Source organism: Anomaloglossus baeobatrachus, chromosome 2 (assembly GCF_048569485.1).
Source record: "Anomaloglossus baeobatrachus isolate aAnoBae1 chromosome 2, aAnoBae1.hap1, whole genome shotgun sequence".
NCBI classification, from domain to species: domain Eukaryota; kingdom Metazoa; phylum Chordata; class Amphibia; order Anura; family Aromobatidae; genus Anomaloglossus; species Anomaloglossus baeobatrachus.
This window is the reverse complement of record NC_134354.1, coordinates 183,765,905-183,778,462: the sequence shown is the minus strand read 5'-3', so window position 1 is coordinate 183,778,462 and position 12,558 is coordinate 183,765,905. Positions and strand designations below refer to the sequence as shown.

The 12,558-nt window shown below is 44.7% G+C and overlaps 2 protein-coding genes across 12 annotated transcripts in view; one reads left to right on the top strand and one right to left on the bottom strand.

Annotated features, from left to right (window-relative positions):
- CASK (calcium/calmodulin dependent serine protein kinase) overlaps window positions 1-12,558 on the top strand; it is a 431,912-nt gene that overhangs the window by 138,388 nt on the left and 280,966 nt on the right. For all 11 annotated transcript variants that reach the window (XM_075335532.1, XM_075335528.1, XM_075335526.1 and 8 more), the window contains exon 5: window positions 4,989-5,061. In XM_075335532.1, coding sequence (XP_075191647.1) covers window positions 4,989-5,061 — 73 coding nt within the window. The remainder of the gene's footprint in view (window positions 1-4,988; window positions 5,062-12,558) is intronic.
- Window positions 8,101-9,189, bottom strand: GPR82 (G protein-coupled receptor 82). Its single transcript, XM_075337753.1, has one exon. It carries the CDS (start codon window positions 9,187-9,189, stop codon window positions 8,101-8,103), a length of 1,089 nt encoding a protein of 362 aa, XP_075193868.1.

Here is a 12,558-nt window from a genome sequence, read left to right as displayed (position 1 = left end):
TCTAATCCAACATGCCTCACATCATAAGGGTGTATTCACACAGGGCCTTTCCATTGCGTTTTTTTGCGGGGTTTTTTTTGTTTTTTTGCAGCAAAAGCTCCTCTTTTGGCAGGAATTAACCTGTACTTTGCCGTATTTTTTTTTTATTTTTTTTGAACGGTTTTGTACTTCCTCATTGATTTGTATTAATGAAAAAAATTGGCAAAAATGATGAAAGAATTGACATACTCATTCTTTCAAAAACTTCGCAAAAACCAAGGAGTTGACATTGTGATCAGCAAAAAACAAATGTTTTTGTGTGTATACATGAGATTCCAGAAATCTCATAGGCTTTGCTGGGACTGTGAAGGCAGAGTTTAATTAGCATTGGATTTGCATAAAACCAAGGCAAAAAGCTGCAAAAATGTCCTGTGTGAACGTGCGCTTTGTGCGCTCATTGAGTTCTTGATGACTTTTTTTTTTTTTTCTTTTACTTCATATTTCTAAGCCAAAATCAGGAATGGGTGAAAAATGCAGAAGTGGTGCTCAAGTTTCTATTATACTTTTCCTCTAATTGTTCCACTTCTGGTTTTGGCTACAAATACTGCGGGAATAAACTCACCAAATACTCAAGTACTGGGTGTGCACGTGGTCTTAAAGCAGGGGTGGGGAACCTCCGGCCCGCGGGCCGCATACGGCCCGCGAAGACCTTTTGTACGGCCCCCGGGACTCTGCCAGCAGCCGTGTCTTGCCGGTTGCCGGCCCTTTAAATCCCCTTGCGCGCTACGAGGACGCGCATTCAGCATTCACTACTGAACGCTGGTCAGTGCGTGTGTGCTCAGGAGGACTTATTTTGTGGGCGGGGTTAACACTTTCGCCCCGTCCCACAGAAGCCCAGCAGCAGTTTGACGGCTTCAAGTCAACTAGTAAGTGCGCGCTCCCCCCCCCCCCTGCTGCGTGCCAGCTCTTCTGTGCGCGCTCCCCCGTGCTGTGTGCCAGCTAACACGTGCGCGCTCACCCTTGCCCGCTTCTCCGTTACAGCTCCCTCGTGCTCACTCCTCTGCACCCGCTCCCCCGTGCCCGCTTCTCCGTGCGCACTCACCCTTGCCCGCTTCTCCGTTACAGCTCCCCCGTGCTCACTCCTCTGCACCCGCTCCCCCGTGTGCGCTCCCACTGTGCTGTGTGCCCGTTCCCACTGTGCTGCTATGTGCTCATTTCCCAGCTGCTGTGTGCCTGCTCCCTTGTGTCCGCTCCACCAGGGTTGTGTGTTTCTTCCCCAGGGTTGTGTGTCTGCCAGGTTTGTGTGTCTGCCAGGTTTGTGTGTCTGCCAGGTTTGTGTGTCTGCCAGGTTTGTGTGTCTGCCAGGTTTGTGTGTCTGCCAGGTTTGTGTGTCTGCCAGGTTTGTGTGTCTGCCAGGTTTGTGTGTCTGCCAGGTTTGTGTGTCTGCCAGGTTTGTGTGTCTGCCAGGTTTGTGTGTCTGCCAGGTTTGTGTGTCTGCCAGGTTTGTGTGTCTGCCAGGTTTGTGTGTCTGCCAGGTTTGTGTGGCCTCCAGGTTTGTGTGGCCCCTAGGTCTGTGTGTCCCCCCTCTCCACTAGGTCTGTGTGTCCCCCCTCTCCACTAGGTCTGTGTGTCCCCCCTCTCCACTAGGTCTGTGTGTCCCCCCCCTCCACAAGGTCTGTGTGTCCCCCCCTCCACAAGGTCTGTGTGTCCCCCCCTCCCCCAGAGCTGTGTGCCCCCCACTCCCCCAGAGCTGTGTGCCCCCCACTCCCCCAGAGCTGTGTGCCCCCCACTCCCCCAGAGCTGTGTGACTTCCCCCCCCCACCCCCCAGTGCTGTGCCCCCAGTGATGTCCATGCTCCCCCATGCTGTCTGCGCCCCCGTTGCAATGTCTGGGCTCTGCATGTGTTGTCAGTTTCCCCCGTGCCCCCCAGTGCTGTCCGTGCCCCCCCCGTGCTGTCTGCGCTCCAAAGCCATATCTATGCCTCCCAGTGATGTATATGTCCTCAGCCTATTTTGTGACGTATATATTCTCCCAGCCCCACCTGTAATGTATATGCTCCCAGCCCCTCCTGTGATGTATATACCCCATTGTCTCCTGTAATGTATATATTACAGGTGGGGCTGGAGCATACACATCACAGGAGACACTGGGGAAATATACATCACAGGAGGGGCTGGGGGCATATATCCTGTGATGTATATGCCCCCAGCCCCTCCTGTGATGTATATGCCCCATTGTCTTCTGTAATGTATATATTACAGGTGGTGCTGGAGCATACACATCACAGGAGACACTGGGGGCATATACATCACATTGGAGATGCTGAGGCATATACATCACAGGAGGGCCTGGGGCATCTCCTTTAATATATATACAGCTGTCCCAGCGTCTCCTATGTGATTTATATACAGTAGTTCCAGCGTCTCCTATGTGATGTATATGCCCCCAGCCCCTCCTGTGATGTGTGTATATATATATATACAGCAGTCCCAGTGTCAGTTGTGATGTATATGATTTACCAATCTTATTAATCACAAAGAGTTGACTGCTCCAGACAGAGACAATCCTGGAAAAGCAGCTGTGAGAAGCAACATGATCAATATCACCTAAAATTAACCGCTGCGCCAAAGAGAAGCATCTCTGGCCACCACAATAGGGGTGAGTTAATTAATTGCTTGACCAAATGTAGCGGGGTAATTTTCACATTGATAATTTTGTGCGGCCCCCGATGGTTCGTAGAAATTTCCAGATAGCCCCCGGCAGTAAAAAGGTTCCCCACCCCTGTCTTAAAGTAAAAGCTAGTTTCATAGACTTCTCTATATTGTATATATATTTGTGGATACTGGATATGATGTGAGTTTGGTGTAGTACTGAATGCTTCAGCTCTCGTGTGTGATCCTAGCGTCACTCCTGAACTGATATTCCCCTTCTACAATTTGAGGTGTCATGTCTCCTGACTGCTTTCTGCCACTGATGGTAAATTGTATGATTTTGCCCCTTCCCTTAATGATGGGTTTCTTTGATCTTTGTGAAACCTTTTTTCTTTTTTACCTATACTTGCATTGAGCTAACCATGTGAAGGTATATACAGTTTCTAGTTTCGCAAAATCCTAGGAAACTTTCAATTAAGGCTACTTTCACACATCAGTTTTTTGCAATCAGGCACAATCCGGTTTCTGCCTGATGCAACGGATCCGTCTCAGATTGTGTAAAAACTGATGCGACAGATCCAGTAAAAACACAGATCCGTGTTTTTTTTGTTTTTTTGTTTTTTTTTTGTTTTAAGCTGAGAGAGAGGGAGAGACCCCATCATCATCGCACATGCAGGCACTCTCGCACACATCACCGCACATGCAGGCGCTCTCGCACACATCACCGCACATGCAGGCACTCTCGCACGCATCATCCACGCACATGCAGGCACTCTCGCACACATCACCGCACATGCAGGCACTCTCGCACGCATCATCCACGCACATGCAGGCACTCTCGCACGCATCATCACCGCACACGCAGGCATTACCTCAGTGACTACCCCCCTTCCCCCCCCCCCCCCTTCAGTTGCTGCATGGAGCTCCCAGGTGCGGCGGTGTTCTACTGCCGCTCCTGTCAGCTTCATGTAGCAGAGCTGGATGCGTCGTGGGACCTCTGTGGATTACGCCGGACCTGGAGGGGTGTTTGGGGATTTTAATAAAATGGTGAAAGAGGGTGTTTTTTTGTCTTTTTTAATTTTTTTGGTTGTATGTGTTTGTTTACTTTCACTTACAGGTTAATCATTGGGGGTGCCTCATAGACTCCTGCCATGATTACCTTATTACCCCGATTGCCACCGCACCAGGGCAATTTGGGATGAGCCGGGTAGAGTCCCGGGACTGTCACATCTAATGAATGCGGCAATTCCGGGTGGCTGCTGGCTGATATTGTTAGGCTGGGGGCTCCTCATAACGTGGCGCTCCCCATCCTAAGAATACCAGCCTTCAGCCGTGTGGCTTTATCTTGGCTGGTATCAAAATTGGGGGGGGGGGGGGGGCGCGCACGCGTTTTTTTTTTTTTTTTTTTCTGTTTTTTTTTTTTTTTATAATTTTACTGCAAGATATAGACCCGCCCACCGGCGGCTGTGATTGGTTGCAGTGAGACAGCTGTCACTCAGCGTGGGGGCGTGTCTGACTGCAACCAATCATAGGCGCCGGTGGGCGAGGAAAGCAGTGAATACGAGATTGAATAATGGGCAGCTGGCATTTTCAAATCAGGAGAAGCCGCCAGAGCTTTGTGACAGCTGTGCAGCGCTGCGCCTGTGATCGGTGAGTAGGAAAGAGTGAATGAATGAGTCAGTGAGAGAGTTTGAGAGAGTGAGTGATTTTCTGACAAGCAATGAATTTATATCACTTCTGGGAATGCTCAGAGGTAAAAATCTGAACCGGTACATGCTTCCGGCGTTTGATGCATGCCACAGGATTCGGCGCGCATAGACTTTCATTATGCACCATGCTGCACGCGGCACTATGCAGTTTTTTGGCGCTGGCAAAAAACATTCCTCTCTGCGTCCTGTGCGGCCGCCGGAGTGACTATTTTTGCCGCATCCGGCAAAAACCGTATCAAACGCAAGTACATGGGGAACAATCCGGCGCTAATAAAAGTCTGAGGAAAAACCGCACCCGGCGGCAAAAAAAAACCCAACTGATCCGGTTTTCCCGCAAAGCGCCGGATTGTGCCGCACAGCAAAAACCTGATGTGAAAGCAGCCTTAGCCTATGTAGAAAGTAGGCTAATTATGATGGTAAATCCTCAAAGTGCCAAGGTGTCCATACAATTCCATTTCCAGCCTCTTTTCTGTATCTTGTTCGCTCACATTGCATTGTCTTTATTTCCATTTGTTGATTGGGATCTTTTACAATCTGTGTCTTGCTCATACAGCTAACCGCTCAGATACAGCTGCCGCCTCCACTGCAGTCAGGGCACTTTATAGCCCATATAGATGTTAATATCCTATATTTTGTTTTATCTCCACAGTCACTACATGCGACAGATTCTAGAAGCGCTGCGCTACTGTCACGATAATAATATCATTCACAGAGATGTAAAGGTAAGAGGATTAAAATTTTACCTGATTTGTGACTCCACAAAAAAATGGATATTCTGTTGTGGACATTCTGTTAGTTCCATCATCTTAATTGTGTTTTATTACATAAACTTTGTCAAAATAAGCAGCATAACAAAGTATAAGCTTTTTGACTTATATGTTCACCGCTACTTGTTGCCAAGGGAACCGACCAACCTTGCACTGTGCTTACAAGCTTTTTCCTCCTGAGCTTGTTGGTACTAATGAGTCTGGCCGGGGATAGCTGGTGCACTCTGTAACTCTTAAGCCCAGCCCCAGTGCTCTACTGAAGCCTGGACCACGGATAACGTCTAATTAGTGATGAGCGGGCACTGCCATGCTCTGTACTCGAAGCAACCAGGTTAGACGCTCGGACAGACTCGACTCTAGTACCTAGTATAATGGATGACAATGGGAAATTTGAGCAAAAAATGCTCGCTCATCAATCCTCCTAATGTTCATATACTAACCAGCTGTTATTTTGCAAGATTCCCACATAAAATTTAGGACAGCTGCAGTACAAGTTAGTGGAAGAAACTCCATTACATTGCCGGTAGTGTACATGGAAATCACTGGGCCCCATAGCAGAAGTCTCAAGTCTGCTATGCCCAGATGTAGTGGTCAACTACAGCTGCAGGGAACCCTGTTCATTGAATAGTGGTAGATCCCACATTTAATACATAGCGCTGTGAGAAATTTACACATATCCTGTTTAACATCAGCATAGACATTCTCGCAAATTATAGGAATTTTCACTACTAGACAACCCCTGCTAAATCACTTCAGGGCCCACCACGTAAAATAAACTGTGGATACTCTCCTCCTATAGTGGTGCCACTGTTCTGGGTGTTGCATGCATTGTTGTGTTACAGATCTGCTGCAGGTAATCAGTGGTCGCTATTTGAATGATTGGGTTCACTGGGTTCCCCCGAACTTTATTTAAAAGTTTGGGTCGGGACCCAAACGTTGGTGCTGTAAAATGGTCATTAGTAAAGGCTTGGTGGCTGCAAAATGGGACTAAGAGCAGTACAATTCCCATGATTTCCATACCTTGGCTGGCAATCAAAAATAGAGGGGATTTCATGACGTTTGGTTTAATTATTTATGGATACATTTTATTAAATCTGAGTTAGGTCACCTACATTTCTTTTATAGGCAGCCAAGGTAAAGACCGCTGCAGGCTGATTCTATCAGGCTGGGTAGGTCTGGTTATTTGTCCCTTTCCAGCAGAAAAATAGCAGCCTACAGCTGCCCCAGAAGTGCCGTATTCTTAGGATGCGCTAATTCTGGTGCTTTGCCCTGCTCTTCCTGATTGCCCTGATGCAGTGGCAATCACGGCAATGTTTTTTGGGGTTGATGTCAGCCAAGGGGTTAGTAATGGAGAGGGATCTATCAGACACCTCAGATTACTAACCCAGTATGTGTACAAATAAAAAAAACAAAAAAAAACTCTGCTTCCTGCCATATGCGCCTAACATAATTTAAGACAGATGTGGATAGGCTATAATTTGTTGAAACACCCCTTTTGGGGTCATTTTTTTTTTTTTTTGGTTTATCCCTAATATAAATGATGCAAATATATAATCAAAACTACAAATCTATTTCCAAGGCATGATATAACCATGTTACACCTCAATGAGACAGATTAGCAGATTTCAATGTGCTCTAAAGCTCATGCGCAGGGGTCCCCAACTTGTGGCTTGGTGATCTGTGATGTGTAGCTTGTGGCTGTCTGTTTGTTGCATTAGCACCTGGTCTAGCAAACCTGTATGAAGAGCGGTCCGGGGATAGCTGTTATTATGAATGGTAATGGGGGCTCTGGGTGTCGCAACTAGGGGGAGAGGGTGGAGCTGGATGTGGCTCATGACCCTCTTGGAGCTGGATGTGGCTCATGACCCTCTTGGAGCTGGCTTTGGCTCATGACCCTCTTGGAGCTGGCTGTGGCTCGAGACCCTCTTGGAGCTGGCTGTGGCTCGAGACCCTCTTGGAGCTGGCTTTGGCTCGAGACCCTCTCTGAGGTGTGGTTCCCATTGTCAGACGGTTGAAGACCACTGCTCAAGGGACACAGATACTTGCACCCACCCTTCACACACAGACTCAATTTAACTACACACCACCATAAAGAGGCTAATTGGAAAGGGCTTGAGGCAATATTAGAAAACCTAACGCTCTCATCCAGGGCATCACCTGACTGCTGAAGCCTTTCTTTGTTCCGGTTCACATGTAATATGGAGACTGCAGACGATCAGCTGCCTCTGATTATCTGCAGCGGTCATGTGATGCCCTCCATAGAATGATCATGCCAGAGGGGACAATATGGAGTGCAGAGCAGTGCCACCATTCTGAGTAGAGGAGTATAGGCTTTCGTTATTTTTTATTTTTGTATATTGTGCTGCCCTCAGCCTATTAAGATTGCTTCGTGTACATCAATTTCTTAATATCTGCACTTTTAAAACCACGTCGTTAACCTAGACATGTTACTGACCTGATCTTTTGAGCAAGGTATTGAGATAAATTAGTACTGTTCATTAAGGAATATTACGCAATGCTTTATCTGCCAGTCTTTCTCTTGGCTTTTCTAGCCTGATGGGGTAAGCGAGAACAGTGAATGTTGACAGTTTTGTCAAGAAATAAAAAATCTATTTAATTGTCTTTTCGGGCTTGTTCGCAATTAGTATATTTACTGCCCAAAGCATCTGATGTTTCTCCCCGGTCTGTCCCCGGTGCTCGGTGTGGCTCCATGCAGTATTTGCATTTATGAGGTCTTTTACCTGTTGCCAGCTCTTATGTTCCCTCCCCACATGTCCTTATGTTATAGAAGCGGCAGATCATTGTAGGCAGGTTTGTGATCTGAGCCCATGGCTCACATACATAAGGACTTACAATGTCTTTGCTCTAGCCTACTTTGGCTTCCTTTCGGCAAGCCACTAATAAAGCAGAGAGTGTTATCAGATCTTTATACATTTGCAGTAGGACTGTACCAAACTGTTTCATAATTTTATTTTATAATTTTTCTGGTGGCTTTCATTGGGAACTGCCTTGCTTTGTTACTGTGCTTTTTATAATCCTCGCAGATATTGTTGGCGTTTGCATTGCGGATTGATTGAATGGCGTCGAGGAACTGACTTCTTCGTCTCTAGAACATTTCTTGCAAAGCAGTTGAAAACCCTTCTTAAAGGTGTCGTCTAGGCAGATGTAAACGATGGGATCTGTGCAGCTTCTGAACTCCGCAAGGCACAAACAACAGTTTTTAATTTCAATCAGTGCACTTAGGTATTGGAATCCATACGAGTCGTCAAATCCTACCAAGAAGAACTTTGAGACGTGATAGGGTGTGAAACACAGCAGTAGTAAGGCCGCAATAACAATGATGTTGGTTTTCACCTTGCTGTAGACGAGCTGCCTTTCTCCAATGCAGCTGTTGGCTTGAATCTGTTGGATATGCTTCATAAAAAAGTAATAAAACAGCAATACGACTAGAAAAAATGTGAAAAAACAAGTTGACTCTAAGATGCTGGTAATCTTGTATATCCACTGAACCGTTTCTGCTTCTTTATCAAAACATTTTTTATCTAGAGCAGAATCCTGGTTTGCCAAGAAAACCATTATGTTTGGGCATAGCAAAGTAAACCAGACCCCAATACACAGGTAGAGGGCAAATTGGGGGTTCTGGAATGTTTTGAGAATATGACCAAAAATAATTTTTTCATATGTGGTTTTCGGGTTCGCCTGCATCCTGGTTTTATGCCTTATTAGTGTAGCATATCGACTGACTGCAATCCAGCAGAAGATGGTGACGCTCACACACATGCTGCAATGTGTGACGAGGCTCGCCCCTTCATAAATGATGTTACACAGTGCAGAATTGTAGGGCCAGTGCTCAGCCTGGCTGTAATAAATGACCTGAAAGGGCATGCCTGTCGATACGATCATGTTCGAGACTGCAAGATTTATAAGATAAATGTGCGTAGATGTCTTTCTACTCATTCTTCCGAATATCACAAGAGAGACTATGTTTCCAGAGAGACTTGGCAAAAACATCAATGCATATGCAATGGGAAGACCCGTGGAAGTAATGGCACTGAACTTGAGGTGTTCTGTATAATTCTCCATGTTTCTGTAGGCGCTCTACAAACACAAAGAAAACAGGTGTGAACACTGCCAATATACACTTCTCAGCAGTGCTGGTATCCATGTGAAGGTGCTCCTACACCTTCAAAAGCTGGCAGCCAAACGAGCGTTTCATATACAAACCCTGGCAAAAATGATGGAATCACCTGGCTCCGAGGATGTTCTTTCAGTTGTTTACTTTTGTTTAAAATAAAGCAGATCACAGACATGGCACAAAGCTAAAGTTAATTTCAAATGGCAACTTTCTGGCTTTAAGAAACACAAAAAATCATGAAAACATAATGTGATAGCCAGTAACTGTTACTTTTCCAGACCAAACTGGGAAAAATTATGAAATCACTCAATTATGAGGAAAAAAAAAATTATGAAATCATGAAAAACAAGCAAACAAAAGAACATGCCAATACATCACTAGTATTGTGTTGCATCACCTCTGGCTTTTATAGCGGCTTGCATGGGCTTAAGGAGTGACAAACAGTACTCTTCATTAATCTGGCTCCAACTTTCTCTGATTGCTGTGGCCAGATCAGCTTTGCAGGTTGGAGCCTTGTCATGGACCATTTTCTTCAACTTCCACCAAAGATTTTTAATTGGATTGAGAACCAGACTATTTGCAGGCAATGACATTGACCTTATGGGTCTTCTTTCAAGGAATGTTTTCACAGATTTTGCTCTATGGCAGGATGCATGATCATCTTGATAAATTATTTCATCATCCTTTCAATTGATGGGATAAGAAAAGTGTCCAAAATTTCAATGTAAACTTGGGCATTTATTGAAGATGTAATGACAGCCATCTCCCCAGTGCCTTTACCTGACATGCAGCCCCATATCATCAATGACTATGGAAATTTACATGTTCTCTTCAGACAGTCCTATTTTGATTGTTTAGCTTCTCTGTATGTAAATCCCATTTCCATTAGGCGGTTTCTTACAGTTTGGTCACAGACATTGACTCCAGTTTCCTCCCATTTGTTCCACATTTGTTTTGTTGTGCATTTCCTGTTTTGGAGGCATATTGCTTTAAGTTTCCTGTCTTGACGCTTTGATGTCTTCCTTGGTCTACCAGTATATTTGCCTTTAACAACCTTCCCATGTTGTTTGTATTTGGTCCAGGTTTTAGACACAGCTGACTGTCAACAACCAACATATTTTGCAACTTTGTGTGATGGTTTAGCCTCTTTTAACCCCTTAACGACCCATGACGTACTGGGTACGTCATGGATCGTGTGCCGGTAAGCCCCGCACCCTGCCGCCGGCAGTCGACCGCGATCCGCACACATATCAGCTGTTATCAACAGCTGACATGTGTTCCTGCTAGCCGCGGGTGGAATCTCTTCCACCCGCGACCATTAACCCCTTACATTTCGCTGCCAAAATCTGGCAGCGATATGTATATGGGCGCCGCCATGACAGTCACTTACCCTGCCCCCCACCGGAAGTCACGTGACATGATCACGTGACTTTCGGTGGTTGCCATGGTAGCACAGTCATGTGATGACGCCTGTAGCTAACATGACTCACTTCCTCTCAATGCCGGAATACAGCCGGCATTGAAAGTAAAGCAGCAAATCTGCAGTTCTCAGCTCTGTAGCTGAGATCTGCAGATAGTGCAGAGCGATCGGGTTGCTGATCGCTATAGCGCCCTAGGGGGACTAGTAAAATAAAAAAGTGAAGAAAAAGTTTTAAAAAATGTAAAAAATAAAAAAACTAAGTTCAAATCACCCCCCCTTTCACCCCATTGAAAATTAAAGGGTTAAAAAAATACACACATTTGGTATAGCCACGTTCAGAAATGCCCGATCTATCAAAATATAAAATCATTGAATCTGATCAGTAAACGGCGTAGCGGTAAAAAAATTCCAAACGCCAAAATTACGTTTTTTTTTGGTTGCCGCAAATTTTGCGCAAAATGCAATAACAGGCGATCAAAACGTAGCATCTGCGCAAAAATGGTACCGTTAAAAACGTCAGGTCGAGACGCAAAAAATAAGCCATCACTGAACCATAGATCCTGAAAAATGAGAACGCTACGGGTTTTGGAAAATGGCGCAAAACGTGCGCCACGTTTTTTGGACTAGCTTGTGAATTTTTTTTAACCCCTTTATATACAAGTAAACCTATACATGTTTGGTGTCTACAAACTCGCACTGACCTGAGGCATCACATAGATACCTTCGTTTTAGCATATAGTGAACACAGTGAATAAAATATCCCAAAAACTATTGTACGATCACTTTTTTTTTCAATTTTCCGCACTTGGAATTTTTTTGCCGTTTTCCAGTACACTATATGGTAAAACTTATGGTTTCATTTAAAACTACAACTCGTCCCGCAAAAAACACGCCCTCATATGGCAAGATTGATGGAAAAATAAAAAAGTTACGCCTCTCGGAAGAAGGGGAGCAAAAAACAAAAACGGAAAGTGCCCGGGGGCTGAAGGGGTTAAGAGTTTGATAATCCTCTCCTTTGTTTGAATTGACATCTCAAGTGTTGGAGCCATGATTCATGTCAGTTCACTTGGTGCAACAGCTCTACAAGGTGTAATCACTCATTTTTTTTTTTTTTTTTTTTTTTTTTTTTTTAGATGCAGACTAACGAGCAGATCTTATTTGATGCACGTGTTAGTTTTGGGAATGAAAATTTACAGGGTGATTCCATAATTTCTCCACCTGTTTGGTCTTGAAAAGTAACCATTACTGGCTAGCACATTATGTTTTCATGATTTTTTTAGTGTTTCTTAAAGCCAGAAAGTTGCCATTTGAAATGACTTTAGCTTTGTGCCATGTCTGTGATCTGCTTTTTTTTAAACAAAAGTAAACAACTGAATGAACATCCTCAGAGCCAGGTGATTCCATAATTTTTGCCAGGGGTTGTATATAGTAATCGGACCCCTTTTTTAAATTTTTAATTTTGTTTCATTGCAGCCATTTGGTAAATTCAAAAAAGTTCATTTTTTTCTCATTAATGTACACTCTGCACCCCATCTTGACAGAGGAAAAACTAGAAATGTAGAAATGTTTGCAAATTTATTAAACAAGAAAAACTGAAATATCACAGTCATAAGTACTCAGACACTTTGGTCAGACACTCATATTTAAGTCACATGCTGTCCATTTCCTTGTGAGCCTCCTTGAGATTGTTCTACTGCTTCATTGGAGTCTAGCTGTGTTAAAGCTGATAGGACTTTATTTGGAAAGGCACACATCTGTCTACAGAATTGTGGCAAGGAACCGATCTGGCCAAGGTTATAGAAGAATTTCTGCAGTACTCAAGGCTCCTAAGTGGCCTCTATAATCCTTACATGGAAGAAGTTTGGGACCACCAGAACTCTTCCTAGACCTGGCCATC

What these genes read in the sequence shown, in the direction of transcription:
- GPR82 (XM_075337753.1), bottom strand. Translation starts at nt 9,189, where the DNA reads ATGGAGAATTATACAGAACACCTCAAGTTCAGTGCCATTACTTCCACG.